This window comes from Ambystoma mexicanum, chromosome 8, assembly GCF_040938575.1.
Source record: "Ambystoma mexicanum isolate Mex_15411 chromosome 8, UKY_AmexF1_1, whole genome shotgun sequence".
NCBI lineage: Eukaryota > Metazoa > Chordata > Amphibia > Caudata > Ambystomatidae > Ambystoma > Ambystoma mexicanum.
In genome coordinates, this window is record NC_090929.1 from 13,765,286 (window position 1) to 13,781,831 (window position 16,546).

At 51.4% G+C, this 16,546-nt stretch overlaps 1 protein-coding gene across 1 annotated transcript in view; it reads right to left on the bottom strand.

Annotated features, from left to right (window-relative positions):
* Window positions 1-9,346, bottom strand: part of CFAP157 (cilia and flagella associated protein 157) — a 261,513-nt gene extending 252,167 nt beyond the window's left edge. Inside the window, exon 1 of the mRNA XM_069609140.1 lies at window positions 8,982-9,346. Within this exon, the coding sequence (XP_069465241.1) occupies window positions 8,982-9,136 (155 nt within the window). The 5' untranslated portion in view covers window positions 9,137-9,346. The remainder of the gene's footprint in view (window positions 1-8,981) is intronic.
* Window positions 9,347-16,546: the final 7,200 nt, after the last annotated feature.

A 16,546-nucleotide genomic window follows, 5' to 3' on the forward strand; every position in this document is an offset into this window, starting at 1 on the left:
TCTCCCTTCCTCCTTTCCTCTCTTCTTCCTATTTACTTTCTTCTTGTGTCCTCCAAGGCTTTGCCTTGTCCCCGATGTTATTTAACATCTATGTCCAACCGCTGGTAGGTCTTTTCTGCTCCCATGGCTTCTGTGTGCTATTCTTATGCCGACGACACTCAGATTCTGGTCCGGTTGGATCCTGACCGGTCAGAGACATTGTTGCACTTATGGGAGTGCCTGGGGGCCATAAAGGGCTGGATGAATAGCAACTTGCTTAAACTGAACAGGGACAAGTCAGAGATTCTGGTGGTTGGGTCTCCCCTGGATTCCACTCTCCGGACTCCTTCTTTCTGGCCTCCCGCTGTGGGTGATTTACCCACTCCGTTGACGGCAGTAAAACATTTGGGAGTCTATTTTTCTGGTTCGCTATCAATGGATCTCAGGTGAGCGCATTTGGTAAAACGGGCCGCTTTCTTCTTAAAGTACTGCGCAAAGTGCTGACTTTCCTTCCTACTCACTTGCGTCCTATAGTGGTTGCCTCGATAGTTACCAGTCGCATTGATTATTGCAATGCCCTGTACCTGGCTCAACGCGGTGGGGGTTATGCGCAGGTTACGGCTTTCGCAGAATGTAGCCGCTCGGGTAGCCACCTCCACTCCATATGGCTCTCATATTAGCCCAGTGCTGCAGGCCCTTCACCGGATCCCAGTGGTTCACCAGGCGCATTACCACCAGGGGGCTGACTACTTGCAGGATACGTTGCTGCCCTATATTCCTGGACGGACTCTCCAGTCCGGCAATGCCTGTTTAGTGGTCACTCCTAAATTCTGGTTGTCTAGGGTAGGTGGCCGTGCTTTTTCCATTGCGGCAGACAAGCTGTGGAATGATCTGCCTGCGGCGCTTAGATGTACTGAGAATCACTTTCACTTTCAACGGTTTTTGAAAAAATTGCTATTCTAGGTTATAGTGTGCTTTGCCTGCTGTATATGTCCTAGCGCCCAGGTGCCCTTTGGGGCAGTGTGCACGGAATACGTTTTTATAACATAACATAGTAGCACGGAAACTTTCTCTCTACGCACCTTCACTAGCACTCTCAGAATGGGGAGGGAATACATACTCTCTCCCCGGTCTCCAAGGCTGGAGCAGAGCACCCGTCATGGTGGCAAATGGGTCCGTCCTCCAGCTGAAGAGTGGAAGTTGTACATTGAGCCTGAAGGGGAAAAGGTCAGTCTGGGAGACCATCTCAGAACTGCTAACTCTATGAGCACACAAGGGTTCAATCTCCAGTTGCGGTAATCTCTGAGATGTCTGGAGCATGGTTCAGCCACAACATTGGAGAAGCCTGGTAAGGTTGCTGTGATCCCTGTGATGTCTGGAACACTGGTCAGGCACAACGCCAGAGTGGCGTGGCAAGGTTGCTGTGATCCCTGCGATTTCTGGTGCACTGGTCAGGCACAACAATGGAGAGGCCTGGCAAGGTTGCTGTGATCCCTGCGATGTCTGGAGCACCGGTCAGCTGTGTTCCCTGCGATGACTTGAGCACCGGTCAGGCACAATGTCAGAGAGTCCTGGCAAGTACTCTGATCTACAGAGAATCAATTCTGTAGGCAGTAACACCATAAGTCTTTGGTAAATTCTGCAAGAATTCTGGACCTTGTGTCCCCCAATCGGTTGATCTAACTCACCGCTGACACGTTGTCCATCTTGAGCAAGATGAAGCGTCCACTTGAGCCACACTTTGAGACCAGGAGAACCTCTTGGGAGTAAGAGAGATTGGATCGCAAGCCACTGATGATCTTCAGTGGCTCTATAATGCAGATACCCAGGAGGTATGGCTTGAATGGAAAAGGCCAAGAAGCCCAGTAGCCTGGCCGATTCCCAGAGGGACACTACACTCCTGTGGTTATGGTTTTGTCATGGATCCTGCAAGTAGTCTTCATCGTCTGCATCACCCGAGGTAGACTCTTGGTCTCTGCTTGACGGCTCCGGCACCCAAAAGATGTAGCGTGCACCCATAGTTAATCCCCCGGGGTGGACGGTCAGAGACCAGGTGGCAAACACAGCTTTGAGCTTCTCAAGATTCTAAGTGCAGCCTTGGGGAGGGTAATCTCCTTCTCAATCATGCAGCCTGGAGTGGTTTGGGATGGGAAGGGGTGGAAGAGGCATAGCTCTTCAGGGGTAAGTGATATCCCCAGTGCAAACCACTTTGGCTCCTTCCAATAAGGTAGATTGGTTGCTCAGGTTCTGTTCAGAGGCAGGTGCTGGGCATGGAACAGTGCTATCCAAAGGATGGAGTTTAAGGAGTGCCTAATAAAACACGAGTCCTACACTAGCCTGGGGCTAGTTGAAATATTTATCCATTTTGTTAAAAAAGGCAAGGTGGTGAGAAACTATACTTCTTGTAGCACGCTGCATATCATCTTTCGTGCTGTTCTATCCATCACTGAGTAACTGACGGTGCTCAATGAAGGCTCCCCATCAGGCGTGAGCAGAGTCTGGCATGCCCTTCAATTGGGTGCTGGCGCCCTTCCCGCCCCCTTGCATGACGCACTTCTGTAAGCAGTAGGCTGGGTGTCCCCAGAGACACGTGGAAGAGTGCCACCATATTTAAGATAAATAGGCGAGCTTGCGGCTCAGAAAATGGAGGCACCAGAGCTGCGCTTTAACACATGGAAGCTCCCCTGACACAGTTCACAAAGAGTCCACCAATCAAGGCCACACCCCTCCCTCTATGATGCTGCCAACAACGGCCTATGGAGCCCAATACAAAAACCAGGCATAATCCATGTACTCAAGAAATCAGAAATGTAATTACAAGGAAAACGTTAGAGCGATGGCTAAGCTAGGTTTCTTTATTTATATACAGGAAGCACAATGCTCTTTTGATCATAAAAGAATGTACAATAGATACAAAAGAAATCAGATTTGACGGGAAGCAGTGAGCTTCTTATAATGGGGCGAGTTTGAGGGACATTCTGACCGGGTTGTGGAGGGGAGTAAATGGAATAGTCACTGGGGCGAATACATAAGTGTACATACATAGTTTAAGGGCACTGAACATTGGACATTAAGTGCAGGTAGGCGGTACGGCCAGCTGTGCTCGGGATGTGACCATGATGGGTGAAGTGCTAGAGTGGAGGCAGAGGAAGTGAAGGACAGAGGCGAGGTAAACATGTTAGCTAGCAGGCAGATGAGAGGTAGATTAAGAGGGTAACTCTGAGGCAAGGAGGTAGGCTTTTAGTTGGGGTTTTGAACAAATCTGTGTGGACTGTTTCTCAGATGTCCGGGGGAAGAGAATTCCATGCAAGTGGAGCAAGAAGAGAGAAGGTGCAGAAGTGAGAGGAAGCATGGGGAGGGCGAGGAGCCACAAGGATAGAAGAGACAGAGATGAGATTACAAGAAGGCTTGTAGAGGTGGATAGAGGAGAATAGATACATTGGTGCCTTACCATGGATACATTTGTGAACCAGGATAAGACATTTGAATCTGGCTCAGTTTTGCATCATCAGTCATCCAGCCTGGTGACGGTACAAGAAAGTAGGTGTGAAGTGAGGGAGTTCAAAGATAGCCCTGGGAGTGAAGTTAATGATCTTGTTGAGACAACAAAGAATAGTTGGAGAGACCAAAGAGGATGCAGGCATAGTAATCCAGTTTAGATAAAACAAGAGTGGTTAAGAGATGCTTGGCAGTGTTGAAAGGAAGGAGGTGCCTGATTTTCCTAATGTTTAGGAGGTTGAGGCAAGCTACTGTTGCAGATTTGGAGATGGAAGTAGAGAAGGTGTGAGAGGGGTCATAGATGACTCTGAGGTTTCTAGCTGAAGAGGAATAGAAGAGAGTGTCAAGTAGGACTGTATAGGCAGGGAAGAGGAGCAACTCTGTTTTGGTAGAGTTTAACATCACAGAGCCCAAAAACATCCAATATTGAATGGCAGATAGACAGTCTGAAATTTTGATGGACATCAGAGGAGAGTTCAGGAAAAGAGAAGATGATTTGGGTGTCGTCAGCGAAGAGTTGGTATGTGAACCCAAAGTACAATCCAAGAAGAAAGAGAATTAAGGAGATCAGAGTGATTGACAGTGTCAAAAGGCAGCAGACAGGTCAATGAGTATTAGGATACAGAAGCGATGAAGTTGAACACATTCATGGGAGCAGATTCTGTGGAGTGACAGGAGCGGAAACCTGCATGTAGGGGGACTGGAAGGTTGTGGATGTCAACAAAATTGGTAAGACGGTTGAACACAACCCTTTCAAGCACTTTAGAGTAGTGCAGAAAGAGACACAGGGTGAAAGTTGGCAGGTAGGTTTGGGTCAGCGGCCGCCCCTTACTTTTTTAGGAGAGGGATGGCCGTGGCCGTTTTGAATGCTGAGGGAAAGCAAGCAGATTCGATGGACAGGTTGAATAGTTCAGCGAGGGGAGGGGCCACTAAAGGGACAATAGGCTTGACTTGCTGAGGAGTAAGACGGTCTGCTTAGGCACAGGAGGGGTTAGCCTTCATCAGTAGGGATAGCATTTTGTGATTTGTCCAAGGTTGCTACTTATTGGATGATTGCAGTGTTCAATGTTTCAAATTCAAAAACTACAGCTGAGCCCAGAAACTGCTAAAGGTTTGAACAAAGGAAGGGAAGTGTAATACTCGCCTCAGGTTTTTGCCATGAAAACGGTTGCAAATGCTATCATGAAATGATTCCCATATTTATTTAGTATTTATTTATTTTATGTGCATGTCGCGAAAACAAAAAGCCCAAGGCGCTTAGACAAGACGAGACAACAGAGAACAATTAGGATGAATCATGGGAGGGAATCGAGCAGGGGGTGCAGGGTGCTTAATAAGAAATTTCAGCGCCAGAGAGATGCGGTCCCTGGGCTTGAGGCCAAGGATAAGTCTTGCGATTCTGTTCTGGATGAGTTGCAGAGGGCGCAGGGCAGAGAAGGGAGGTTGAGGAAGAGACTACTGCAATAGTCCAGCCTGAAGAGAACCAGGCCTCTGGAGACAGTGAGCCTCGGGGGGAAGTGAGGAAAGGTAGAGTACCTCTGAGGAGGTGTAGCTGATAGACTTTTTAGAGATGTCTGTAATGTGGGAGGAGAAGGAGAGAGTAGAATCAAAGATGACCCCAAGGTTTCTTGCTTCGCAGGAGGGTGCGGGTGCAGGGCCAAGGGAGGTCGGCCAGAGCGAAAGTGGGAAAGCGGGAGCAGGAATCCCAATGCGAAAAATCTCAGTCTTAGTGGCGTTGAGGCAGAGGTTGTTTGCAGCACACCAAGACTGAATAGCGAACAGTCAGGTATGAGCGAGGAGGAGGAGGTGGCGGCTGCGGGTAGCCTGAAACATAGCTGTTTGTCATCCGCATAGCATTGGAAGTTAGAGGTGAAAGTGGCAATCACAAGAGCCAAGGCAGCCATATAGATGTTGAAGTACCAGGGGGATAGGTTAGATCCCTGGGGAATGCCACATATCGAGAAAGTGATAGTTGAATGAAAGGCTCCGAGTTCCACATGGGATGGGTGGTCGGAGAGGAAGGAGGTTAACCATGCCAGAGCCAGATCTGTGATTCCCAGGGTGTCACAGAGACGTTTGATCAGGATGTCGTGGTTAACCATGTCGAAGGCAGAGGAGAGGTCAAGGAGAATGAGGATAGAGGGGGCGTTAGTGTCAAGATTTGAGAGCAGGTCTTCACAGGTGTTCAGAAGAGCAGTTTCTGGGCCTATGGATGCTCCAAAGCCAGATTGATGGTCGTGGAAGGAGCCAATGGATTCAGTGTGGATGGTCAGCTGAGAGATAGCCAGTTTCTCAAGGAGTTTGCCCAGGAAAGGAGTGACAGAGATAGGGTGGTAGTTTGCTAGAATGGAGGGGTCGGCAGAGGGTTTTCTGAGCAGAGGGTGCACAAGTGAGTGCTTCAGGGCAGTTGGGAAAGCTCCAGTGGAAAAGGAGAGATTGCAAAGATCAGCCGAGGCTGGGGCGAGGGAGTCGATATTGTCTTTAATGGTTTTGTAGGGGCAGGGGTCCACCTGTAGGGATGAAGCCTTCATAGATCTGACTTGTCTGGTGACCTCACCCGGTGTGACGGGCAAAAGAGAAGAGAGGGCAAGAGGAGAGGGCCAAGGGAGGCTCCAGTGTTGGTGTATGCTGTGGAAGATAGGGTGGAAAGTATGTCTTGGGTGGAAAGGTTGTCTTGGGTTTTTGTGGTGAAGTGTGCAACCAAGGTCGAGCAGAGGTCATGGGTGGGTGTGACAAAGGAAGAGGCTGATGCAGGATTGGCCAGTTCCTTGCAGACTTTGAAAAGTTTGGCTGTGTTGTTTGATGCGCAGAGATGCTGGCAAGAACAAAGACTCTTTTCTCGGTGCGGATGCAGAGTCGATAATGCCTTTGAAGGAGGCGGCAGTCTAGTTTGTCTGATGGTTTACCCGACGCAACCATTTCCGCTCAGATGTCCTACACTTGCGTTTAAGGGCAACAGATCGGAGTCGTACCAAGAGTTTCACTTTTTGGAAGGCTTCAGTCAGTCCCTCCTGGCAGGGCAAGAATGTCAAGAGTGTTGGAGATAGAGAGATTGAGGTTAGCGAGAACTGTGTCAGGGTGGGAGGTTGGCGAAGGCTGTGTCAAGGTGGGAGTCAGCCGAAGGAGTGGGCGGAGGAGAATAGTAGGAGGCAAAAGCAGCCACTGTCACTTTTTTCATGGGTCTGGTGACTTTGAAGCCAAGTGACTGTGCCCAATGTATTGCTGCAACAGGAGAGGAGAGCTTCAGTTGTGTTGAGTGAAGACAGTGGTCAGTCCAGGAGATGGAAGTAGTGAGAGGGATAGAGAGAGAGATGTCAGTAGAGATGAGGGCATCCAAGGTGTGGCCCACGGTGTGCGTGGGGCCAGAGCGAAGAATAAAAAGGGAGAGTCACACAGGTTGTGCAAAGGACCTGAGGAATCTGGTGTCACACGCCACGGAAGCTGGCGGCTCTGGCCCCGATGGCGTTTGAGCCGCCATCGACCTGAGCCGCCACGTTCTCACGCACCGTGTGCCGCGGTCTAGTCTTCCGACGTCACAAGCCCTTTTTCCCCTAGTCTCAACCCAGAAGCCTACGCGTTGCAACCTTCGCGCGTTAGGCTTTCAGGTTGACACACTGCTGTTTTTTCTTGTCCTGGCTCCCTTGTCTGTCTGTCTTCCTATTAAGCGCCTTCACCCTGCCCAGCCCTAGCTGTTTTCCCGTCCTCTCTGGGTCCAGCCTGTTCCTACCTCCGGTCCATACTCTCTCTCCTTATTTAGGGAGTTACCTTCCTCGCTATTTCCTTTCTTTGGAACTGCTTCCCAGGACTCTTTTCCCTTGCTACACCGCTCTCCACTATTCTGCCAGACATAGTGTTTCCTTCACTCCGGATCATATCCACGCTCACTGGAATTTACCATCTTGCTGAAGATCTGTGGGTCACAGCCTGACAGGGGTTTTTTATGCCATCCGGCTTTTTCCCCTGGACTAGTTTGCTTCGGAAGAGGGGCCCCCCTAGACCACTTTTTCAAGGGTCAGGGTGGCTTCCTTCCGAGGTACACCCTACCACCACTCAAACAAAAAAAAGGAGGCGCTGTGGAAGAAGAGGTTCGGAGAAGAACTGGATTTCGACTTAACAGGTGAGGAGGCGGAAGGGGAGAGGGGCGAAAAGGAGATCAAGTCGAAGAGTGAAATCAGGAGAGTCCAGATGGATGTTAAGATCACCTAACAGGATGAGTTGAGAAGAGGAGGGGAATAGGGAGGTCGATAATGCCTTTGAAAGAGGCGGCAGGCCAGTTTTTCCGATGGTGCACCCACCGCATTCCATTTTCAGGTACCTGAGGCCCTGTCCATTCAAGCATCATGTGCAATACAAAGCACTCGGGAAGTGATCCTGCTGCTAGCGGGGAGCCAATGTAGGGCTTTTCTGACTGCAGACACGTGGTTCCTTCTACGCAGCCCCTCAACAACGAGTACAGCGTTGTTCTGAATAACTTGTTCACCCATGGCAATGCCCAGCCACAGGCTGGAGCAGTAATCAAGCTTCGCCCCTGCGATAGCTCGTGCAATGGTAGCACAGTTGATGGGATTCAAGAAGGGTCGGAGCTGAGCGAGCAGTTTCAGATGATAAGATGTGCCCGAAACAAGGCTGTTGATATGGCCTTTCATATTGAGCTCTTGATCCAGAGTAACTCCTAGGGTTGTACCTTTAGGCTGGGTCGCAATGGTACACCCGGATATGATAAAGTGCTGCTTGCTAGGTTAGTGATCAAATACTTTGTCTCAAAATAGGAAATATTTCATAGTGAAAGGAATGCAGATGCAAACTACGAGACTCTGGGAGACTGGCAATCCTAAGGAGCGCAGAGGCTACGGACAAGCGTGTGAGAGACTGGCAATCCTAAGGAGCCCAGGAGACTGTCAATCCTAAGGCGTGCAGAGGCTAACGACATGCGTGTGGAAGACTGGCACTCCTAAGGAGTGCAGAGGTTGATGACAAGCCTCTGGGAGACTAGCAATCCTAAGGAGCAGAGAGACTAACGTCAATCGTGTGGGAGACTGGCAATCCTAAGAAGTGCAGAGGCTGCTGACAATCATCTGGGAGACTGCATATCCTAAGGGAGAAAGAGGCTAACAACAAGCGTGTGGGAGACTTGCAATCCTAAGGAGCACAGAGGCTAACAACAAGCGGGTGGAAGACTATGAAATGTTATAATACATATTCACTGCTTAAATACTTGACCTGGGATTGGCTTTGGCTATGCAGGTTTACTAGAGAGTGGGCACTTTCCTAGTTTACAAGTGCTGAGAATAGGATGCCCTGGCCATGACTTAGGGAGCAAGCACCAAGAAAGCAACATTGCACTCCAGAGATTTACAGTCAGGGAGGTCTGTGCCTTCCCATGTATCCCGCCCTGGCTTGGTATGTCCTATATGGGACATAACCCAGAGATGCTGAGGGTTGGGGTGCTGAGGATGCATGGGGATGCGCTGCAGGTGTACTAGGCAGGGGACATAGGTACTCACCTGGCCAGCTGGCCCTCCAGGTCGCGGATCTGGATGAGGTAGAACTCCTTGGTGACCTCAGACATTGGCTCAACAACAGGTTGATCTGCCGCTGCTGGCTTGCCTTTGGCGGAGCCGCCATCCCCTTTTTTCTTGCCTTTCTTCTTGGGTGGCATGGCTGGTACAAAAGTTCCTGTCCTTCTTTAGGTTTGTGCCTGTCTCTGAATTCCCCCGCTTTGCCCTAGCCCCAATCAGAGTCTCCTAAACTGGGTCTCTTTCCCTTTATCCATCACAAATGCATAGGTTCTAGTTCTAAGCTCACTGTCCCTCCCAATGACTGCCTTTGTCTCTAACCTGGTTTAGTCTCTTTGGCCCACTTTGCGCTCTACTTTGGCTCTCTTCAATTTAGCATTAGCTGGCTCCGGTACCCCTTAACAGGTTCTGGTCTCTTTGCCTTTTGATACCTTTGACCTGGACCCTCTCAGGACTGGGGGTGGGATTTGTTTGTGTCTTTAATTACAAGTGCCCCTAGATGAATTCTGCAGTGTGTGATGATCCTGGTCTCTCTGATCTAGTCCCGGTCGGCTGACTCTGGTCTCTATAGGCTGGGCCTGTTCTCTTTGGTTCAGGATAACGGTCTCTCTTGGCTGGTTCTGGTCTCTCTGGACTGGTCTCTTTGGACTGGGTTCTGGTCTTGCTGGACTGGTTCTGGTCTCGCTGGACAGGTTCTGGTCTCTTGGACTGGGTTCTGGTCTCTTGGATGGGGTTCTGGTCTTGCTGGACTGGTTCTGGTCTCTCCTGGTTGGTTGTGGTCTCTCTGGACCGGTTCTGGTATCTTGGACTGGGTTCTGTCTCTTGGACTGGGTTCTGATCTCTCTGGACTGGTTCTGGTCTCCTTGGCTCTGCCTGAGCCGGTCTCTCTTGGTTGGTTCTGGTCTCGCTGGACAGGTTCTGGTCTCTTGGGCTCTGCCTGAGCCGGTCTCTCTTGGTTGGTTCTGGTCTCGCTGGACAGGTTCTGGTCTCTTGGGCTCTGCCTGAGCCGGTCTCTCTTGATTGGTTCTGGTTTCTTGGACTGTGTTGGTCTTGCTGGACTGGTTCTGGTCTCTCTGGACCGGTTCTGGTCTCTTGGACTGGGTTCTGGTGTCTTGGACTGAGTTCTGGTCTTGCTGGACTGGTTCTGGTCTCTCCTGGTTGGTTGTGGTCTCTCTGGACCGGTTCTGGTCTCTTGGACTGGGTTCTGGTCTCTTGGACTGGGTTCTGGTCTCTCCTGGTTGGTTGTGGTCTCTCTGGACCGGTTCTGGTCTCTTGGACTGGGTTCTGGTCTCTCCTGGTTGGTTGTGGTCTCTCTGGACCGGTTCTGGTCTCTTGGACTGGGTTCTGGTCGCTTGGACTGGGTTCTGGTCTCTCTGGACCGGTTCTGGTCTCTTGGACTGGGTTCTGGTCTCTCTGGACCGGTTCTAGTCTCCTTGGTTCTAAGTCCAGCTCCCCCTCACCTGGCCTCTCTTGAAGGCATGCAATCACTGAACTGCAGGCATGGCCTCCCTGCCCCAGCCCAGACCTCCCTGTGGCTGGGCCCCTGCCATGCAGGGCTGCCTGGGACTTCCCTGTCCGGCTTCAGGTCTCCCTGCACCCGTTCTAGTCTTGCTATTGCTATTCTTGTTCCCGAGGCCCAGTGCTTCCTCCCTCCCCCCTTCGGATCCTCGGCCCCGGATCTGCAGTGCACTCCTCTCCGGGTTCTAGGCTCCCAATTCTAATGCTCCGGTTCTAGGTTCCGAGGCTTAGTTTGGCTCGTGCATTCTGTTGCTAAGGAGAGAGGCCGCGTGCTTAGCAACAGGAGATGTAGAAATGGAAATGGGACGTTGTTCCGCGCCATATTAGATCGGGATCCTCCAAGGCGCTTCTGGGGCATGCGTGGCCGCCATCTTGCGACGGGCACGCTTGACATTCCTTCCACTACAAGTGGCGAGGAGAGAACGGGAGCGATTCCCTAAAGCAGCAGACCGCTAGCGCAGCACTACTAGGCCGCGGCCAACTGCGCATGCGCACCCAGTGCAGGGAGGGCGCGCGACAGCATTGCTGCTGCTGCTGCCTGTCACCTGTGTACTTACTTTACTGATGTATCATGCCAGCATTAACAGCCTCACTGGCCCAGGGTGGCTCATTCACCACACTCAAAGAAAACCACCAGCCTGTAGCGGGACAGGACTGTTATACAGGAGACAAGGCACTGGGCTCTCTGTCATGCATGCCAACTTTCACATGCACCCCTGGGAGGGAGATTTCCACAGGGAAATAGGGAGACGCATATTTCCCCATAGGAATGCATACAGTTATTTTAGGCCGGTGACCGTGAAAAATAGCAATATTTTTCACCTAAAAATCTGGAGTCTCCCACCTAAATCGGGAGGGTTGGCATGTATGGGTTCCAAGTCAAGACCCAAGGCTCGTACTATGCTTTATTCACCACCCCAGCACCAATAAACCAACATGTTCTAAAAACATTCAACACGTCAGAGAACTTCCTTTCAAGAAGGACAGTCCCTTCTCACTGAAACTTGGGTGTCTCAACTCTTCCACGTACTTCTGGCCCCTATTCCAGACACAGCCCTGCACAGTAATGCCCGGTGTTGAGTCCCTCCCTGCCGGTGCGGCCGGCGAAGGGAGAGAGAGTCAGCGCCTGCATGGGGGCCGAGCTGAGGAGCTGAACAAAAGGCACAACACGCGTCGTGTAGCTTGTGCCCGGAACTGATATGACTTCCTCCAGGGCAGGCACTTTATTTAGATGCGCCTTACGTCACTGCGCTTGCGGGACGTAAGGCGTACATAACATTCTTCCTTTTTCCATCAAAACACAATAACACAACACACGTGACTATGTCAACAAACAGGTTAAATCTTCTGTGCACTCTAGTCCAGCACAGTGCTGCACTACCCCCAATGTCACTTTACCACTCGTAGTCTCTTAACTTCTCCGGAGCCCTCAGTGCTGTCGTTAAGGCATAACGCCCAGGCCGAGGGACCGTCCCCGGGCCAGTTCCCCCTTCAGGCTCTCCTACATCATCTGGAGACGCCTCATCAGGTCCTTCGGGTCGTTCGTCAGACTCATACCTCGGGGTCGCCTCTCTCTCGTTTTTATGGCTTGAATCGTCCGGCGACGGCTCCGCTTCCGCCGGGGGCTGCCTGTCCCCATCAGTCCACATTTGTCGGGGCACCCTCTTAAACCACGACACGCTCCTGGTGATCAACTGGTCCCCTTGTGCTGCAGTCACCATTGTCCCTTCTGTTCAGGTCACTGTCCAGGGTACGCAATCGTACCGTGTTCCGAGCTTGGTCTTTGACTGGTTTCGCACCACCAACACATGGTCTCCGACCTGGTGTCCCGACTTCCTTGCATGCCTCCTGACGCTCATGTGTTCATTCGCTGCCACTCTCCTTCGTTGGGTACGATCGCTGTCATAGGTGTCTATGCCTCTGCTTGGGTGATGTGGAATTGACGAGTTTACCAATTTCCCATACATGAGGTCTGCCGGTGGTAGACCTGTGGAGCTGTGGGGGTCAGGCGATAGTCCCATAGGAATCTGTACAGATCCACTCTCCAGGGGCTGGAATGGGTCCTGGATATTTGTAGCACCTTGTTAAGGGTCCGCATGAACCTCTCCACATTGCCGTTTGCTTGTGGCCACCTCGGCGTGATGTGCTGATATTTGATGTGCAGATCATCCAGCTATTTCTTGAGCTCCGTACCCTGGAATGGCGGTCCGTTGTCACTCTTGATGCGTCGTGGCAGGCCATGTGTGGCGAACATCTTCTCGAGTGCCAGTATCACCATTTCTGCTGCTGTTGAGGATACAATCTCCACCTCCGGGTATCTTGAGTGGTCATCGATGGCCACCAGTAGATATGTCCCTTCCCGAACCGTGCAAAAATCGATGCTGATCGCGTCCCATCTTGACGACCCACGCTCTGCCGACTGTATGGGTTCAGGGTTTGGCAGTGCTCCTGTTATCTGGCAACGGATGCAGGATGCTATGAGTTGCTCCACCTTGGCGTCAATGTGTGGGAACCACACTCGGTTTCGGATGCTGGCTTTTGTCCTGACCATTCCTTGATGGCCTTCGTGTGCCAGCACCACGATACTGTCCTGCAGACTGCTGGGGATCACAATGCGGGCTCCCCTCAGGATCAACCCTTCGCTGGTGACCGACAGATCCTGTCGTACTGGGAACATACCCGTGAGGAAGTCTCTGGCTGCCGGCGTGCGGTTGTGCACATTGCGGAGGAAAGATTTCCACTCGCTCGATATGATGGTGTTCTTGATCAGGTCGCAAGAGGGGTCAGTGTGGGTGGCTTCCACAATGTCATTGATGCTGACTGCCTTGGGCTTCATAGTGTGGATGATCTGGCATATGTGCTCTTCTGTCCCTTCTGCCTCATTTACTTCTCCTATGGTGGCAGCCCTCGGGTGCCTGGATAGGAAGTCCGCTGGGTTGTCCATGCACGCTTGGTAGGCCAACTCAAACTCGTATTGCTGCAGGTGAAGTAATCACTTCAGACGCGTGAAAATTGGGCTGAGAGACTTGTGATCTGTGTAAGCCCTGAATTTTCGTCCGTAGAGGTAGATGTGGAAGTGGCGGCATCCCCACAACACTGCTATGTTCTCCTTCTCGATGTGCGAGTACCGTGGTTCCGTCGGTGTGAGGGCGCGTGATGCGTAGGCGATGGGCTTTGTTTCCCCTGTTCGAGATACTTGAACGAGGATGGCCCTGAGGCCGGCAGGGCTGGCGTCGACATACGGTTCCGTTTTTAGTGTTGGGTCAAAGTATGCCATTGTTGTCTCGGCATAGAGGGATGTTTTGATCTGCTCGAAGGCCTCCTGGCAGTCGGGGCTCCAGTCCCATTTGGTGTTCGATCTGGTGAGTTCCCTGAGTTGCTCGGACGTCGTGGTCAGGTTGGGGATGAACCTCCCGCAGTATGTCGCCATTCCCAAAAAGCTGTGTATCTCTGTGGGTGTTGTCGGGGGGAGGCCTCCTTTATGTCCCCAACTTTTTGTGGGTCAGCTGACACTCCCACACTGTTGAACACGTACCCGAAGAATGTAATTTCCTCTTTCAGGAACTTGCACTTTTCTCAGTGGATGGTCAAACCTGCGGTCTCTAACCTGCTGAGCACCATCTCGAGGCGACGCATGTGTTCCTGCCTGTCGCTGGCATGGATGAGGATGTCATCACTGACATTCAGCACTCCTGTGATGCCCTGTGTTACCTCCTGAATGGACTGCTAGAAAACCTCTGTCGCTGAGGAGATGCTGAAACCCATTCTTGTGTATCAGCGAAGGCCCAGGTACGTGGAGAAGGTAGTGATGTATCTTGAGTCGCGATGTAGTTTTAACTGGTGGTACCCAGCGTTTAAGTCCATTTTCGAAAAACACTCTCGACCCTGTAAGGTCCGTAATGATTTCATCCAGCGTGGGGGTGATGTGCCGTTCTCTTTTGATTGCCGCATTTGGTAGACACATGTCAATGCAGATTCTTACTTTCCCCGGCTGCTTCGGCTTATTTGTCACCACCATGGGTGACACCCAAGCCGTCGGCCCTGTGACCTCTTCGATGATTCCGCCTTTTCGAGTTCTCGCAGTTCCTTTTCAACTAGGTCCCTCATATGGAATGGTGTCCTTCTGTGGCGTACTGCCCGGGGCTGTACTTTCTGGTCGATGTGGAGTTTTCCTTTTAAGCATACGATGCCCTTCAGGATAGCCGGGTACTTCCCCAGGAGGCTGTAGATGTCCGTTGAGTCCGTGATGTCGCAGATGAAGCGTATTAATCCCAAGTCTTCCGCTGCATCCCCACTGAGTAGGCATTCGAATCCTGCATTGACGACGTATATCTTTGACTGGAGGACTCAATCACCCCTGCTTTGTGTTGTTCTGAAACGTCCTTCCACTGGTAGTGGGGTGTTGCATCTGTAGGCAAATAATAGTGTGTCGGTTGGCTTGAGGCCAGGACGGGGACGCAGCGTTTGGAACATTGTTGCCGGCATTACGTTTACTGATGCTCCAGTGTCAATCGTCATTTGCGTCTCCTGGCCCTGTATGGACACTAAGCATTTGCGTCTTCTCTGTCTCTTCGTCGACTCCACGTCTCTGTGTTCAAGAGCCGAGACCAAGTAGACTTTCCTTCTTCTTCTCGCCTGTCCACTTCCCGCATCCTTTGCTGGGTCACCATCGTCATCACCGGATTCGTCGGTTGACGAGTTTGCAGTTTCTATGCGGCGGATGTTAGCTTGCTTCTTCTTCTTGGGAAGGCCTTTATCTTGTTGCGGTTGGAGTTAGGGGGCGTTGTGATTGCCCTGATGATCCGCAGACACGTGCGTAGTGGTCCTTCTGGCCACATGCTCCGCACATGGTTCCTTGTGCTGGGCAGTTTCTTCTTCTGTGACATGCACCTCCGCACCATCCACACTCGGTGGGCCCCGGGATCCTTGGTTGACACCATGGTGAATTGTTATTTTGTCTCATTGAATTCCTCCCTCATTGGTTGGCGGTTGGTGATTTGAGCTGTTACCGCTGTCGTTGGCATCAGTTGAAGCTTCTGCAATGTGGTGCCCATGTGTGCTGCCCTCGCGTGCGACAGCTCTCTTTGATGCTCATATTCGAGGATCCTGGCTAGAGGAATGCCTTTCTCACCCAACACCATTCCGCGCAGTTTTTCGGAGTGCATACCATCGATGATCTGGCACCTTATCTCCTTCTCGATGTTACAAATTTCCTGAGTCTTGTGTTGTAGGCATTGAGGGTTTCCTCTTCCATCTGAATCGTGGTGCAGAAGATGAGGGTTTTGTAGTCCGGGTTCAGCTATGGCATGAAATATGCTGTGAGAGCACCTTTGGCCAGTTGGTAGATGTCTGCACCATCGCCGATGACAAGCGTGTTGAAGATGCGCAGGATGTCGTCACCCACGTTGAGCAGAAGGTGTGACTTCATCTTCCTGGGCGTTCTGATGTCCTTCCAGTCCATCGCCATCTCAAACTTCTGGATCCACAGCATCAAGCTGGGGCCCACTGACGATGGTTCGGTGTAGGGGATGAAAAGCCCCAGCGCAGCTGTGGTCCTACCATGAGGTTGAGGGGACGGTGCCATAGGCGTCAACAACGCTGCAATTCTTGACGGTGTACCAGGCCTGGGGGTGGAAAGGCCAATCGCCATGATGTTCCGGTGCTGGAGCTATTACGGTCGATGTGTGTGGCCAATGGGGCACTGAGGCACCAAGCAGCTCCTCTTTGTTTTAGCAGGTGGTGTAGTGTTACTTCTTCTGTCACTTGGCTTGAAAGTTGAGGAGCAGGCGAGCCAAAAATGTTCTCAGCTACCTCCACTGTTTTCTTTTTCTGTGCTCTGTGGATGTTGGAGCATTGTAGGAGAAGAGAAAACACTTTTTATTTTTTTATTTTTTTTGGGTGGGGAATGTGTTCCCCACTGTGTCTCCAAAAATGTGCCCTTGCCGAGGGCTTCTGGGTCGAGTTATGGCTTAAGAAGCTGGTGTTTACTTCATCCGTCCCTCGTCATCAGTGTTGAGTCCCTCCCTGCCGGTGCG